Consider the following 18,142-nt stretch of genomic DNA (forward strand, 5'->3'; position numbering starts at 1 on the left):
GGTAGTTTGCTATTACTATCATGAACTTGGTCATACGAAAAAAAATATATCATAAGTTGCTCAAAAGGAATTAGAAAGTTTCTAGATCACAGTCAGCTCACATGATTATTACTAATGAAGCATCTCAAAGTCAAACTCTCTTGATTTCTGTAGATGAATATACTATATTCATCCAATTTCAGAAATCAGCCAAGAAATTTCTTTTTGTCACTGCCCTTGTTGAGTTAGTTAATAATGATACTTGTCTTATTTACTCTTTCACACAATGAGTCATTAATTTTGGTGTCTTAGATTATATGACAAGTAATCTAAAATTATTTTCCATTTCAGAAACATCTTTCTTTTGTCACCTTAATAGATGAATCCACTTCTAATGTTCTTAGTTCTGACACCATTAATATTACACCTACGCTACCAACAACATCTGTCCTGAGTTTTCCTCAATTTTCTTTTAATTTTGCCTTTGTTAGTAATTTTACATGTGCTCTTAATTGTTGTATCTTCATCTCTCCTGGTCATTATCTTTTTTAAGATATTATGATTAATAAGATGATTGGTAAAGAATGAGGATCATGTTGGGAGGGAAGGGCTATACATTTTGGATAACAAACTACTTCGACCCGTGGCCTACTCCAGCACCATAACTTTATTTGAGGTTCATTGTCAATTAGGGCATCCATTATTACAAATGCTAAAAAGTTAAACCCGTAGTTTTAGTAATTATCATCTTTAGGTTGTAATCCGTGTCAATTTGCTAAACATCATCGATTAGGGATATAAATTTTGGATAACAAACTACCTTGTCACATGGCCCGTTCCAACACCTTATCTCCATTCACTGTTCTTTGTCGATTAGGACATCCATCACTAAAAATAATAAAAAGGTTATGCCCTAAGTTTTAGCAGTTATCATAATTAGATAGTCGTTTCAATTTGCTAAACACCATCATTTCTCTTATGTTCCTAGAATTAATAAAAGAGTTAATATAGTTTTGAGTTGGTTAATTATGATGTATGGAAACTTTGTCCTGTTTTATCTAATGAATTTCAATATTGTGTCATTTTTGTGGATAATTTTTCTCATATGATTTTACTTTGTAAAATCCCGTTCTGAATTATTGTTACAATTTCAATTCTTTCGTACTGAAATTAAAACTCAATTCAATGTTTTTGTTACAATTTTGAAAAGTGACAATCCGAAGAATATTTCTCATCATCTTTTTAGACATACAAGACATAAAATAGGATGCTCCACCAGTCATCTTATGTCGTTGCTCCATCACAAAATAGAGTACCTGAAAAAAACATACATCTTCTTGAGACAATGAGGAGGAGAGGGGGTGGGGGTGGGGCTCTACATTTTGGATAAGAAACTACTTCGACCCATGGCCTATTCTAGCACCTTATCTCCACATTAGGTTAATTGTCTATTAGGGCATACATCACTACAAATGCTAAAAAAGTTTTACCCTCAACTTTAGCAATTATCATCTTTTGATTGTGATTTGTGTCAATTTGCTAAACACAATCGATTAGGGCTATATATTTTGGGAAACAAACTACCTTCACCCATGGCATGTTCCACCACCTTATCTCCATTCGAGGTTCATTGTTGAGTAGGGCAACTATCACTAAAAATGTTAAAAGTTACACTCAATTATAGCAATTATCATCTTTATATAATCAGTCCTGTCAATTTTTTAAACACCATCGTTTGCCTTCTTTTTCTAGAATTAATAAAAGAGTTAGTCATAGTTTTGAGCCGGTTCATTATGATGTATAAGGATCTTGTCCTGTTTTATCTAATGTAGTTTGATATTGTCATATCCGTGGATAATTTTTCTCGTATGACTTGACTTTACTTTATAAAATCCTATTCTGAATTATTATTACTCTTTCAATTCTTTTGTGCTGAATTAAACTCAATTGAATATTATGTTAAAGTTTTGAGAAGTGACAATCTGAAGAATATTTCTCTGCATCTTTTCAGACATACAAAACAAAAAATAGGATGCTTCATTTGTCATTTTGTGTCGATGCTCCATCCCAAAGAAGAGTAGCTAAAAGAGAAAATAGACATTTACTTGAGACAACGAGAGCTCTTTTGTTTCAAACTAATGTCCTCATATACTTGTGGGTTCATGCAATTTCTACTGTATTTTTTTTTTCAATAGGGTGTCTTTTACTATTTATAAGAATTAGATATCCTATCAAGTTTTATTTCCAACCAACTATCGCTTTTCCATTGAACCATCTTTATTGGGGTGTATTTGTTTTGCTTGTGACATTCGATCTTAAGTTTTTGAACTAGACCCTAAGTCATTAAGTTGTGCCTTTCTAAGATACTATTGTTTACGAAATGAGTATCGATGTTTTTTTTCCCTCTTAAACAGGTAAATGGTGTTTGTTGATATCACCTTTCATGCACAAATCTCATTTTATTGTGACTCATCACTGCCTAAATTCTCACAGGATTCCAATGAGTTAATATATCTTATCATTAGTTCAACTCAAATTCCACCACCAGTGCCTTAGCTTAAACTACCTATCATCAATGTTTATTTGAGAATACCTCACCCCCTAAATCCTAGTTTGGCACCAGTATCCCCTACGTTAATGGATCTTTCTCTTAGCGATATTGATTTACCGATTGCTCTTCGAAGAGTTAACCGTCAAAGCACCTATCCCATTTTTTCTTGCGTTAACTATGATCGGCGCCGGTATCCCCTACGTTAGTGGATCTTTCTCTTAGCGATATTGATTTACCGATTGCTCTTCGAAGAGGTAACCGTCAATGCACCTATCCCATTTTTTCTTGCGTTAACTATGATCAAGTATCTTCAACTTCTTGCTTAATTATTGCTTCTCTTGACTCTGCTGAGGTCCCAGGATTTGTTCACGAAACTCTATCTTACTCTTGGTGGTGTATAGAGATGCTTAATGAAATGATTGCCTTAACTGAAAAAGGAACTTTGGAACCTGTTGAATTACCTTATAACAAGAAGATTGTTGGCTGTAAATGGGTCTTTGCAGTTAAGTTTCATTATGATGGATTTGTAGCTCATCTCAATGCTTAGTTGGTTAAGAGTTATGCTCAAATTTATGGGATTAACCACTTGGACACGTTCTCTCTGGTGGCTAGCTTGACTTTGGTTTTCCTCTTTCTCTCCTTAGCTGCAATGAACAATTGGTCATTGTACTAGTTCGATGTGAATAATGCCTTTTTGCTTGGTGATCTTTTTGAGAGGTATACATGGAGCAAAAACTTGGGTTTGTTGCTCAAGGGGAGTTTGGGAAAATGTGCCGCCTTCAGACGTTACTATATGAATTGAAGCAAAGCCCTCAGACGTGGTTTTGAAGATTTAGTCAAGTAATATAAGAATTTGGGATGCATAAGAGTAAAGGTGATCATGTTGTATTCTTCAAGCAATTTGCTTCTGAATCATTCTATTGGTTATGTATGTTGATGACATTATTTTTACTAGAAGCGGTGTGCATGAAATTTTATCATTGAAAGCATATCTTCAAAATCAGTTCAATAATAAGGATTTGGGTTCCATGAAGTACTTCTTGGGGATTGAGGTGTTAAGGAACAAGAAGGGTATATTTCTATCTAAACTTTAATGCCTTTCTACATGGTGATTTTTTAGAAGAGGTATATATGGAGCAAACTACTGGGTTTGTTGCTTAGGGGGAGTCTGGGAAAGTATGCCGGCTTCGGAAGTCACTATATGGATTGATGCAAATCCCTCGAGCATGGTTTGGAAGATTTAATCAAGCAATATAAGAATTTGGGATGCATAAAAGTAAAAGTGATCATACTGTATTCTACAAGCAATCTACTTCTGGGATCATTATGCTGGTGGTGTATGTTGATGACATTATTTTTACTGGAAGTGATGTGCATTATACTTATCATTAAAATCATATTTTCAAAATCAGATCAATACTAAGGATTTGGGTTCCATGAAGTATTTTTTGAGGATTTAGGTATCAAGAAATAAGAAGGGCATCTTTCTATCTCATTTGAAGTGTGGTTTGAATTTGTTGGTAGAAATAATAAAATTAGAAGTCAAGCCACGCATTACTTTGATGCTTCATAATCAACAACCTACCAAGGATGGAGAGCTTTTTAATGATCCCAAACGATATAGAAATTGGGAAACATAAACTATCTCAAAGTGACTAGCCCTGACATTGTACATTTAGTTAACTCTATAAGTCACTTAATATCTTCCCCATTATTGGTCAACTCTGGATCAGATACTATGTTACCTCAAAGAAGCCCCCAGAAAAGGGATTTTAGGTCATAATCAGGGGTGTAGAAATATTGAATGTTTCTCTGATGCAGATTGGATAATTTCCAAGTTTGATTGAAGATCCATTAATGGATATTGTATTTTTATTGGTGGTAATTTGATCTCATGGAAGATTAAGAAACAAAATATAGTGTCACGATTCAGTGCAGAGTCCAAGTATCGAGCAATAACAAAAGCTTCAAGTGAATTGATATGGGTCTCCTACTTCTTAATCGAAATAGGTATTAAGATGACATCTCCAACTAAAATTGTGGTTTGATAACCAAGCTGCAATTCATATTGCTTCAAACGCTGTCTTTCTTGAATGAACAAAGTACTTTGAGATATATTGTCATTTTGTTCGTGAAAAGATTCAATAAAATTAGATTTCTACCTCTAATTAAAATTGGAGAACTAGGGAACATCTTCACAAAGACACTAAATAGAGCAAGGGTCACTTATATCTGTAACATGTTGGGTATGAAAAATATCTATGCTCTAGCTTGAGGGGAAGTGTTATGGAAAGTGTTAGATCTAATGGTTGAATGTTGGGTAGCTTGTATATTAGTAAGCTTAATATTAGGTAACCGAATTAGAGAATATCTAAGTACATGATCTTTTATATATTAGATATATTTCTAATCTATAGAAAAATGAGTGTATATAAATATGTAGCATATGCTTTCAATTGTGGACAAAGAAGAAAGTAAGTTTTTCATCACAATATCTAAATGTCCCTATTTAATATAGTGGATTATATTGGAGGATTGATCTTCATCTCATCTAAAAGCTGTCTTTTGTTAATTTTCTTTCATTTGTTCATTTTTGCGCTAAATAGTTGGTTTTGATTTTGTATAAAAAAGATGACGTTATTGCTGAAGTGCTATATTACATTGACTGTTGTAAACCATTGCATTTTAGGTTTAAATTGCAAAAATTCTACTTAAATTTATACAAGGTGTATACTGTAGGTTTCTTTTAGTTGCGTCTCTTCTTTTTTTTTTTTAATTTTCCCTATCATTTTCCAATTTGATAAAATGACTGACCATTTACTGTAAGAGCTGAATTTTGTAGGATTGTTAGACCTCATTAGAGTATTTTTTTTTTTACACCTGATAGCTTTAAATATATAGAAAATTTACATTAATACCACTCAATTTCTATATATTTACTTATCTAACACCTATACTTCAGTTTTTACATACATACCGCCATAGGAATGCATGAAAAGGTATATTTTATGTTACCTTGTAATCTTTTTTGCTTGCTTCTATATTCAGTTTTTTTTTTTAACTTCGCACTCATCTAATATTCGTGCAAATTTTGTTTTAGGGCGTTGGAGAAACATTTGGAAGGGTTACAGTTGAGGCCATGGCATTTGGTTTGCCGGTATGTATATCAGACATTGATATGTTTTTGATCTATTGTTTTGTTCTTTCACTAAGCTATACTGAATTTAATTTAAAATTTATTTTTTTTTTTATTGGGTGGATTAAAAGTTTTGGCCTTAAATCAAAATACAACATCACTCAATCAGTTCTTTAAAATCGACTTGTTATTTTACAATAAGATATCATGCTTGTTCACAAACCACATGGATTTACTAACATCATTCTTAATACAGTCATTTATTTTCATTCTTAGAACATCCAATGAACAAATCAAGGCATTTATTTTATATATAGAAGGATTTACATATATACCGCATAATTCCATTGTTTTGATATCTGAAACCAAAATTTTAGTATATACTTATATACGACACTTTCGTGTCATAATCACATCAGAACATAACATGAATTCTGTATTTCACTTTTAAATAGTTATTCTTAGTGGAATTTTTATGTGATATTAAAGGTTTGGATGCTATATGAGTGTTGCGTGCTATAAAATTTGAGACGGTAGAGTGATATTTTAACTTTTTAGCGTTGCACAAAGATCCAACGCACAGATAAATGAAAAGTACTAGGAGATGACAACATGAAAAAACCCTATAAAGGGAAAAAACCGCGGGGCATAGTCCAGTCAAAGTAATCCACCATATGTATGTGAGTGCATAAGTCTACTCTTCTTATGAATTAGAGAAGATGAAATTATAATGCTGATATTACAAATGTGGAATAATAATTCAACTATAATAGCCGCAATTAGGCTACAACAAATGTAGTTGATGATGAAGGATGTAAGTCGATGGCTATAATAGCGACATTTGGCCACATAGGCTACAGTTGGAAGAACAGTAGTTGTTGCCCACAAAGACCATAGTTGATTGCTGCATAGGCAGTAGTTGGCCACAAAAGCCGTGTTTGGAAGCTGTAATATCATCAGTTAGTCATAGAGGTCTTAGTTGGCAACTGCAATAGTGCAAGTTGGCCACAATTACTATAGTTGGAAGCTGTATCAGTAGGAGTTGACCACATAGGCAATAGTTGATTGCTGCATGGTAGTAGTTAGGCACAAGTTGTAGTTGGGAGCTGCAATATCGTTAGTTGGCTATAGAGGTCGTTGTTGGTTACTGCAATAGTGTCTGTTGGACACAGAGGTTGTAGTTGGAAATTGTATCAGTAGTAGTTGGCTACATAGGCTGCAGTTGGTGACTATAATAGTGTCAATTGACCATAGATGTTCTAGTTGGAAACTGTATCACTAATAGTTGGTCACATATGCCATAGTTGGTGACTGAAATATCATTAATTAGTTACATGGGCTGTAGTCGAAAGTTGTAATAGTAGTAGTTGTCCACATAGGCCGTAGTTAGTGGGTGCAATAACATCTGTTGGTCACAGAAATCGTAGTGGGAAGCTAGAGTAATAACTGATCACATAGACCATAGTTGGTAACTGCAAAAGCGTTAGTTGGCCATAGAGGTTGTAGTGGAAAACTACAATATTAATTAGTTACATAGGCTGTAATTGGTAGCTGTAAAATCGTTATTTGATCTTAGAGGTCGTAGTGGGAAGCTGTAGTAGTAATTGACCATATAGACTGTAGTTGGTAGCTGCAAGAGGTTGTAATTAGAAGCTACAATAATAATTGAACACGTAGGCCGTAGTTAGTAGTTGTAAGAGCGTTAATTGACCCTAGATGCCAGAGTGGAAAAATGCAGTAGTTGGCCATATAGGCCGAAGTTGATGCTACATTGATTAGTGGTTGTACTCCTCTCATGCTTTTATTTTAGACCAAAGGAAAACCTTTTTGATATATGAAGGAGAAGTGCAAGTGTAAAAACCACCGTATTTGTCTACAATGATTGTAAGCAGTTGTCTTTGGTGGTTGATGATGGTAGGTGGTGACAATCTAAGTGGGTCGACGACTACGGAAGCAGTGATCATGATAACAGTGTTCTTAGCAAGATGAATTGTACTCATACTGTCATAGTAGAGTTTCAATTCCCTACTCCTTCCCTAATTCTTCCATGAAATTCTGTATTCAAATCATCTTCTTACTGGCGTCAGTGATAACAACATATTCGGCCTCCATAGTTGAAAGTGTAATAATTTTCTGCAACCTGGAAACCTAACTCATCGCTTTATTCCCTAACATGAAAATTTATCTCATTGCACTTCTCCTTCTGTCCACATCTTGTACCATATCTGAATCTACAAAACCCTGTAGATTGATCCCTGCACTTCTTTAGCAAAGTGACATGTTGATCGTTCCCCTCAAATACTTGAGAATCTACTTTACCGCCTCCCAATGATGCTTGCCTGGATTGGCCATGTATATGCAATATTTGACATGGTACAAATCATCACATACAACAAACTTCCAACCACTGAAACATACATAGTTCTCTCTATCTGTGCTTGCTTTGCTTTAGAGTTAGAGGCAGTAGCTCCTTCAATAATTTAAAGTGACTACATAAGGGAGTGCTAATTGGTTTTGCCTCACTCATGTTGAACCTCTGTAGGATCTTCTCAACATACTTTGCCTGAGACAATTTTGGTGTTTCTGCACCCTTGTCCCTACTGATTCTCATCCCTAGGATCTTCTTGATTGGACCTACATCCTTCATCTCAAACTCACTTAATAATTGTTCCCTCAAGTTCCTGATTTTCTCCATATATGCCCCTGCAATCAACATGTCATCCATTGACAAAACAAACAAAATATAACAGTTACCGAAGTGTTTGATGAAGCAATTGTTGTCTTTATGGCACTTCATGTACTCATTGTCTAACATGAATCTTTCAAACCTCCTGTACCACTGTCGTGGAGTCTGCTTCAAGTCATAGATGCTCTTCTTCAATCTACAAACAAATCTTATTTTGCCTAGCGCCATATAACCTTGTGGTTGCATCATGTATAATTCCTCCTCTAGATCTACTTGTAAAAAAACTATTTTTAAATCAATCCGCTCCAGATGTAGATCTTCCATTGCCACCAGACTCAGCACAACCCTGACAGTAGTCTTCTTCACCACTGGGGAGAAGATCTCTGCGTAATCCACTCTTACCCTCTTTTGGAAACCCTTAACAACAGGTCTTGTCTTTTAGCGCTTGTTTCGATCTGACTTCTCTTTCAGTTTGTAGACCCACTTATTGTGCAATGCTCTTTTATCATTTGGTAGTATTGTCAAATCTCAAGTCTGATTTGACTCCAAAGATTGCATTTCTTCATCCATGGCAAGCTCCCACTCCCTTGAATCTTCAACTTGATTGGCCTCATCAAAGTACTCTGGTTTACCACTATCAGTTAGCAACAAATAGTGTAAAGAAGGAGAATACATTTGTTTGAGTTGTTTCACTCTGTTGGATCTTTTGACTTTTGTAGCTGGCAACCGAAGAACTTCCAGTGCTCCTTCTCGTTGAGCACTTGTTCTTTTTCCATATTCCTGATCACCAATATCTTCTATCTCCACATATCTGGATTCTTCAGAAGTAGCTAACGGACTGTCATGAGTTTTGACAATGTTCTTGTACATCTCCATTTCGTTGAAAGTGACGTCCCTGCTTTGATGAATTTCTGATTCTGATAATCCCAGAACGTGTACCCAAACTCATTTGAGTTATATCTAATGAATGTGCACTTGATAGATTTTGAGTCAAGCTTGCTCCTGCCTGCATCAACATACATATATGCAGAACACCAAATATTCTTAAGTGAGATAGACATACTTTTCTGCCCTTCAAGGCTTCTTTAAGCAAGTCTTTCTTCAAAGATACTGAAGGATTGTGGTTGATTAGATAAACTGCAGTGTTTATTGCTTCAACCCAAAATTGTTTTGGCAGGTTTGCATGTAGCTGCATACTACTTGCACGCTCTGTGATTGTTTTGTTTATGCGTTCAGTCACACCATTCTGCTGTGGTGTCCTTGGGATAATTAATTAATGCCTAACCCCCTCTGTAGCACAAAAATTTCTGAACTTCTGATCACAATACTATCCTCTATTATCTGATCTAGACACTTCCGATTCAAGCTTATTTCATTTTCTACCACAGCCTTCCACATCTTAAAAACTTCAAATACATTAGATTTCTGCTTTAAGAAATATACTTATATCTTTCTTGTGTGATTATCAATGAATGTGACAAAATAACAAGAACCTTTATTAGAATGAACTGAAATAGGACTTCATACGTCAGTATGCACTAACTCCAGTTTTTTTTTTATTTCAGCACTACCCGCTCTTGGAGAAAGAAACTTTCTTTTGCTTGCTTAAATACACTCTTTACAGAAATCCAGATCAACCAATTTCAGACCCTGAAGCTTATTTTTCGAAAGTTGAGATTTTATATCTTTCTCGCTCGTATGGCCAAGCCTACGGTACCATAGATCTGCTTCCGCCCTGGTTCAATGAAATCAGCCATTTTATTGATATATGGCCGCCCTGGTTCAATGAAATCAGCCATTTTATTGATCATATAAAGGGTGCTTTAATATTGCCCCGAGCCATTGTTAATGCCTCCCTGGTTACTTTCCACGAATCACCTGTGAAAGTAGTCACAAGTCCTAACTTTATCAGCTAGCTCACAGAGATGAGATTTCTCTTCAAATGCAGAACATGTCTAACCACAATAAGCTTCTAGATTGTTCCATTCAGCAATCCTAATATCAATATCACATTTTCCCACTATACTGCAGGCTTTGTTATCTCCCAAATAAACCTTCCTTAAATCACTCTGAGTGTAGTTTTTAAATACATGTTTATTGGGGCAAGCATGAAGGCCATGATTGATAGTTGCAATATCATTAGTTGGTCACAAAGGTCGTAGTTGGCGACTGCAAAATTTTTAGTTAGTCATAGAGGTTATAGTTGAAAACTGTATCAGTAGTAGTCGGCCATAAATGACGTAATCGGTTGCTGCGTAGGCACTATTTGGTCACAATGGCTTTGGTTAGAAGTTGAAATATCGTTAGTTATCCACAGAGATCATAATTGATGACTGCAATAGTATCAATTGACTACATAAACCATTGTTGAAAATTTTGTCAGTAGTAGTTAGCCACATAGATCATATTTGGTCACTGTAATATTATTAGTTGGTCATATAGATTATAATTGGAAGCTGTAACAATAGTTGTTGATCATATAAGTTGTATTTAGTGGCTGCAATAGTTTCAGTCGTAGAGCAAAACTGCAATAGTAACTGACCACATAGGATGTGGTTGGTAGTTGTAAGCACGTTAGTTAGTCACAATGATCGTAGTGGGAAGTTGCAGTAGTAGCTGACCACATATATAATAATTGATAGCTGCAAGAGCGTCAGTTGGTCTCACAAGCTATAGTTGGAAGTTGCAGTAGTAACTGACTACATAGGTTGTAGTTGGTAGTTGCAAGAACATTAGTTGGCAAAAGAGGCCCTAATTACTGACCACATGGGCCATAGTTGATTGCTTCAAGGGCGTAAGTTGGCCACAGAGGCCGTGATAGGAAGTTGCGGTAGTTTGCCACATAGGCTGAAGTTGGTGCTGTACTGGTTGGTGGCTACACCAGAGATAATATTTGTCGGTATACGACGTAAGAAGAAATACATGTGTTAGAAACAACAACCGTAATCTGGCTATAACGGTCGTAATAGTGATCGTCAGTTGTCAGTGGTCGGCGACAGCAGATGATGACGGTTGACAGTAGTCGACGGTGCTCGGCGGCTACAGAAACTGGAAGTTATTATTAGATCTTCAATACAATATTATATGTTACAACCGTATTCTACTAAGTTAGCAAACATGGGCCACCTAAAGCGACTAGCAATAAGCGACCAGTGGTGTTTGACGGAGGACGATGGGGCAGTGATTGACAGTGTTCGTTGACAAAGGAGGTCAAAAGTTATTATCTGGTCTTTAGTCTAGAATAACACTGGCATTAGTTATTGCTGGACCTTCAATATATCGTTACATGTTACTATACTACCTTACAAGCAAGGGTGGTCGACAACGATGAGTAGGAGTGGCCGGCGATTGGTAGTCTATTGTCGACAATGGTAAGAGGTTATGGGGGGCATAAATTATCGTCCGGTTTTCAGTCTAGAACATCACTGGAATTCTACTCCTTGTCCTCCCTCAAGTGAAGAGAGGGGGCCTACTTAGTCTAATTATTAGATGCGGAGGGCGCACGCAAAGCTACGCGCGCCCTCCGCACGCAATAATCACTCGTCTACTTATAGCGTCTGGGGAGAGCGATAAATTTTTTTAATGACGCATCAAATAGTAAATATTAAAATTTAATCGTTATGCGCGCCCTCTGCACGCAATAATCGCTCGTCTACTTATAGCGTCTGGGGAGAGCGATAATTTTTTTTAATCACGCATCAAATAGTAAATATTAAAATTTAATCGTTAGATTTGTAAATATATAAGAATTGCGGTATGCATGTAAACCCCCATAATTTAAACCGAAAAAGGAAAGATTAGTGGGATCCCATATTTCTTGAAGCTTCATAATGACTGTGCTACATCGAGAATGCAAATAGTTCGTATTAATGAACCATCAAAATATTATAGTATTATATTCATTAATTTGATATCTAAATACTGGTCAAATCAAAGAAAATATTTTCAGCATGTGTAAAATGAAATATGTCGCAAGCTGAATGTGGTTTAACTTCAAAAAATTTATATAAAAATTGTGCTTTTAGTGAAGGCGATTACAAGTCATACAAGATATCATCAATTCTGCTTAGTAGTTTCTAAATGCTGATCATCCGATGATCTGCTTCCCAATCCAGATGTTTTAGATCCGACTTATGTTAAGAAAAGTAGGCTTAAAAATATTGGGGCATGTTGTATAAAAATGATCTTAGTTTATTAGAATTAAGTGAAAATAGGACAAAATGGAGAAAAAGGATTCATGTAGCTGATCCCACTTAGTGGGGGTAATGTCTTGTTGTAGTGGTTATGCATGTAAATATAAAAGTTTAGGTGTTAAATATGTAAATAATATAAGAATTGTGCCGTATATATATATATGTAAATGCCCCTACATTATACATTTTAGTGAAATAAACAGTCAGAGTAACTATGTTTTCATTATCATAATAGGTTCTTGGAACTGATGCTGGAGGCACCCGGGAGATTGTGGAGGACAAGGTAACAGGCCTCCTCCATCCCGTAGGCCATGAAGGAACACAGATTCTCGCACAGAATATTCAGTTTTTCCTCAACAATCCACCTGCCAGGAAGAAGATGGGATTGCTTGGAAGACAGAGAGTGCAGGAGAAATACCTGAAGCATCACACCTACAGCAGATTGGCTGAGGTCTTCATTAAGTGCATGAAGGTCAAGTAATCTTAGTATTTTTTTTACATTTATGCCAATTATGAATTAAAAAAAAACACATTAAATTTTGTTTCTGTGCTATAATATATCACATTTACTTTTGGCAGTATCATGATCATTTTGTATTGCTAATGCTAGTCATTAATTTGATGTCTTGCTTTTTTTATGAAGAAATTTAGTTGGTGAAAAGATTTAGGTAGTATGCATGTAAATATGTGATGATAAAGATTTAAGTGGTATGCATGTAAATATGAATATTTAGGCGTTAGATATGTAAATATATATGAATTGTGTGGTATGTATGTAAATGCCCTTCTTATTATTTATTTATTTTACAAATTCATTTATTATTTTTATCCCCTTCTTATTTTTTATTTATTTTACAAATTCATTTATTATTTTTATCAATTACATATCTAATAACTAAATTTTATTTTATTTACATATATGCCAACTTATGCATGAAAGTTGCATTTCATTTTCAAAATTAAAAATCTGCATTTCATTTACATATATGCCAATTTTACGTACATACCACATATATCTAACACATAAATTTCAATATTTACTTATATAACCCTCAAATATTTATCATCACATTAAAAATATCACTAATTTAACTTTTCAAACGTGAAATGCAGATTTTCATGTATAAAATTTTTCTCTTAATTTTATTTTATTGGTTAAAATAATTTTTAAATTTACTAAGTTTACGCCCCTAGTTCAATGTTAAGATGTTGTAAGTGAAACAAATTTAATATGCGTGCAATGCTAATGATTTTCTAGCATACGACATATTATCTCGATGAAGTACTAAAGGAAAATTTGCCTGCCCTTGCCATGCAATAAACATCAAATCATTATAATTGTATAAAACTAAGAAATTATCATATATGGGACATCGTTGTTGGCCTAATTACATACTTCACATTAAAAAAAAAGTTTGATAACATAGATGAGATGAGAACGACACCACAATGAATGATTGATTGTCAAAGTTTTTCAGAAGTTGAACAATTACCAAATCACTTTGATAAAGTAAATAAAGACAAAAAAAAATTTGAAGAGAAAATGTAGTATGCTGACAAATGAGCAATTGCAAGATTCAATTACATATAAAAAGAAAAATATTTTTTGTATATACATTATTAGAAGTATAATATGTTACAACATAATTTCATTAGAACTTTATTTGATCTTGATAAATCCAAAAATAATCTACTAAAGATTGATTTGTATTCTTTTTTTAATAAAAATGATAGTTTTATTTTGTCACTGCTAATGTTCATATTATCGAAGAAGAAAAGCTTGATGTTTTGTGAACTTCTTAAGAAAATGAAAGTACTCAAAGGTTATGTATTCTTCGAATTGCGTTGAGGTGTTGCAAAGAAGTAATGAGCGTTATAGTAGAATCATTAAGATTTTTACAAGTGATATGTGTTAAGATCATTTATCTAATAGAAATATTAAGATCATTTAAATGCAGAGAAAAAATAGTCACTATGTTATATTTAACTTTTTAATTAATATTTTATCAATATTAAATTATAAACTAATTTCACTAATACTTATTTTTTCAGGCTATGCAAGATAGATTATTAATGTGGAGAGTAAATAGGCTGCCTGAATTATGGTCATTTGTGGATGTTGAACAGAGTTGGATAACATTTATTTTACTTAATCATAAATATAAATAAAATTAATTTTTCACATTTTTGTTTCTAATAATCCACATAAGAAAATGTAAAATTCTTAGTGAGGAAGGTTTAACACTAGAGGATGGAAACATAGATGTAAATGAGAGGATTTTTTGCCAATTATGGAGCTCGAACGCTCTGATTGAGTGCATTCGCAATGGTTTGTAGTTATTCTTACAAAATATTTCCTAATAGCACTATCACTCAGAGCAAAAGTCGCAGTGACGGTAGCTTCACTTGAGTTGATAGATTGGAGAAAAATTTGAGAAATAGATGCATACCATACGATCTGAAATGTGACAGTTCATGCATTAGATGCAAATGAGTTAGATGACTAAAACCCGCTTTAAATTGTATACTATCTAAGATCATTTACAATAAGATTAATATCTAATTGTGTAATAATTAATTGCACAACTGCAGTGATAATTCTTCTAACATCTGACATCATTAGAGGATGATATGGATTTGTTATGTTATGTTTCGTATATTAGTGGTATTTTGGGAGATTAGTTTCATATTTTGCATGTTGTATTTGTCATTAAGAATTTTTGTTATGCGAGGATGACATGAAATTATAAATTTTTATTTATATTTCAGGGTGTTGGTGGACTATGTGAACTAATGTCTTGAGTAAATTGCATTAAGTGGATAAGCGTTTAATATTATTTAGGATGATGATATTGTTGAAATGACTACGCTACGATTTGACTTATATTATACCTATTAATTACAGTATTATACGTTTCGATTACAACATGTGTAGAAAAGTAACCAGATAGCAACACTACTAGCTTCAATAAATTTGTAGAATTTTTTATGCTTTCCAACAACGCTACAAATGCTGATACTTTCCAAGTATTTGTAGTGCTTTATATAATTGTCGTAGGTACCATTGTGAAAGAAAAAAAAATATTACATCCGAATTCCGGACGAAAAATTTGTATCCGCAATCCAGTAAGAGTGTGTCACGCTGCAAGTGGGTCTCATCTCTCTAAAAAATCTATTCAATCAATGTATTAAACTAGAGCCCACTTGTCACGTGAGAAGTTTCCACTGAACTCCGGATGAAAATTTACGTATGAAGCCGGGGTGTAATATGTTTTTTTTTGCTAAAGACCTTTCTCAACGCTTATAAAAGTACTGTGAAAGTCTTGGCATAACGTATTTGCAACGCTTTCCAAAGCACTACAAAAAACATCAACAGTGTTAAAAGCACTACAAAAGATTATAAAAAGTGATGAGAAAAGTTAGTTTTTTGTTTTAATGATCTTTTCCTCCGATCATGTATGAGAAGGAAATTTTTGTTTTATCATTTTGAACATAAATAAGACTCTTTTTGTCATATCCCCCCTCTACTGAGCAAAGGTGGTGGTATTTTATTTCGAGGTACTTATGACATTGCTATTTTTCTCCTAAATAGGAAAAAATATTACGTGCGTGCAAATGCGTAGGAGCATTTATGGCGAACTTGTGCGAAAAAAACATAGGATATATGAAAAATTCACGTAATTTTTACTTTATAAGTAGAGCTATGTGTAAGAAATGAATCGAGCAGAAGAAACATGGACTAGTGTAAACTAATGGTCAGGTCAAGAACAGTAGAGGAAGAAAATGAGACAAGGAGTGCCCTCATGATTGCAAGATCATACATTCATAAAACTCTTTCTCACAACATCTTTCTAGCCCTTCGTTGATCAAGGCCTCTGATGCGTGCTAGAAAATCTGCGACGGTAGAGTAAGAAATTATCGTCTTAGCGTTGTACGAGAATTCAACACACACACAGATGAAAAAAAAATAAGCAGTGTGACTCCAGAAATTTTTACGTGGAAAACTCAGAAAGAGAAAAATCACAGGGCCTGACCCAATTACGAAAATCCACTATTGATTAAAAATTACAGAAACCCCTTGTCCCACAGACGGAAAATGGTTATTAGATTTTCATGTTATTTCGTCGACTGACGGCATCTGGTTGGTGGTGATTAATGATGATTGGTGGTGATCGACGATAGATGGCGGAGGTTAACGGAAGTCGACAGTGGTCGACGACGGTGAGCGGTGGTCGATGGAGGTCGACTGTGGTTGACGGAGGACGACAATCAGCTGTGGTCGAGAATGCTCGGCGGTGGTCGATGACGGTCGTTGGTAGTCGACAGCGGCTGGTGGTGGTCGTTGACAGTCGGTGGCGGTCGACGACGACCGATGATGACATAGTTGATGTTGGATTTGAACTCCTTCTCAAAGCTTTAAGTTCTTTCTCAAGTCTTCTTCCTCATGTGAGGGAGGGGTGAGGTTTTATTTATAGTATTTTGGGTGTAATTAATATAGGAATATAAACTATTTTGATCGGATGGTCCGAAGAGTTTATCTCGATCAGATGACGTTTAATGGACATTTGAGTGCCTTAACAATGTCAGAATTGAGCAATCTTTGGCTCGTTGGATTAGTCTTGTCGAAACACTCGATTAGGTAATGAACTCGCTAGATTTGACATCCATTTAGCCTTTCAAATGTGTCCATAAATCTTCTAAGAATGATTTAATCACTTAATTTGGGCTTGGTTAGACTCGGATTGGACTAACTTTGATATTATTAGGTCCATCTCATCGATTTGGTTAGTTTGACTATAAGTAATTGAAATCGGAGCTCTGAATGACTTTTTATCAAGATTTGAATATTTATTGCTCAAAATATTGCTTCAAGATTCATGTCGGATGAAGAAAATTTGTTTGTGGCGTATCAACCTCGTTTGGCGACGCTTTACTGTCAAGAAAATTTCATTTAAAAGCTCCATTTGAAAAACTCAATTTCAAAGTTAAGATCGATAAAACAAAATAACAGTTTGGATTGAAAATGTTGTACGACTTTTCTACACTATAGAAGTTAAAAGTCTATAATAACCCCGCCATCTCCGAAAAATTTTGTTGGAAGCAAGAGTGGACCGCTTAGATCTTATAGTGGCTCTCTCGCAACCTTTACAACTCTGATTCCTTCTTTGATTCTCCCTGTAATTTTCTTCTCCATTTTTTCTTAGCTTTAGTTGCAAGCCCTACTCCTTGATTGACTTTAGTCTTGCTTCGAGCTCCTTGCTTTGTATCTTGGTCGATCAATTAAAGGTAAGCTGTGGAAAATGACGAAAGAGTAGGGTTGTAAACAAGCTGAACACGTGCGAGCTCAGGTTCAGCTCGTGTTCGACTCATTTATATTTTAAGCTCAAAAAGTGTGTTCGTGTTCGGCTCGTTCCTTTACAGTGCCAAACGCGTTCACGAACGAATAACCGTTTCGACAACCCTAATCAAGTGGTAATAAGATGTTAAAAATTGGGATAAGATTTAAAAATTGTTGTTCATATTAAAAGATTTATGAAAACATCATTTGAATATAATTTAATCTTTTTTATTCTATTTTCTTAATTAATACTTTTAAT

The 18,142-nt window shown here is 34.6% G+C and overlaps 1 protein-coding gene across 1 annotated transcript in view; it reads left to right on the plus strand.

The window, feature by feature from the left end:
- Positions 1 to 13,123, plus strand: part of LOC110027987 — a 41,347-nt gene extending 28,224 nt beyond the window's left edge. Inside the window, exons 3-4 of the mRNA XM_020729662.1 lie at positions 5,631 to 5,687; positions 12,781 to 13,123. Of these exons, the coding sequence (XP_020585321.1) occupies positions 5,631 to 5,687; positions 12,781 to 13,026 (303 nt within the window). The 3' untranslated portion in view covers positions 13,027 to 13,123. The remainder of the gene's footprint in view (positions 1 to 5,630; positions 5,688 to 12,780) is intronic.
- The last annotated feature ends 5,019 nt before the right edge of the window (positions 13,124 to 18,142 follow it).

The sequence above is a fragment of the Phalaenopsis equestris genome, unplaced genomic scaffold (assembly GCF_001263595.1).
Source record: "Phalaenopsis equestris unplaced genomic scaffold, ASM126359v1 Scaffold000477, whole genome shotgun sequence".
NCBI lineage: Eukaryota > Viridiplantae > Streptophyta > Magnoliopsida > Asparagales > Orchidaceae > Phalaenopsis > Phalaenopsis equestris.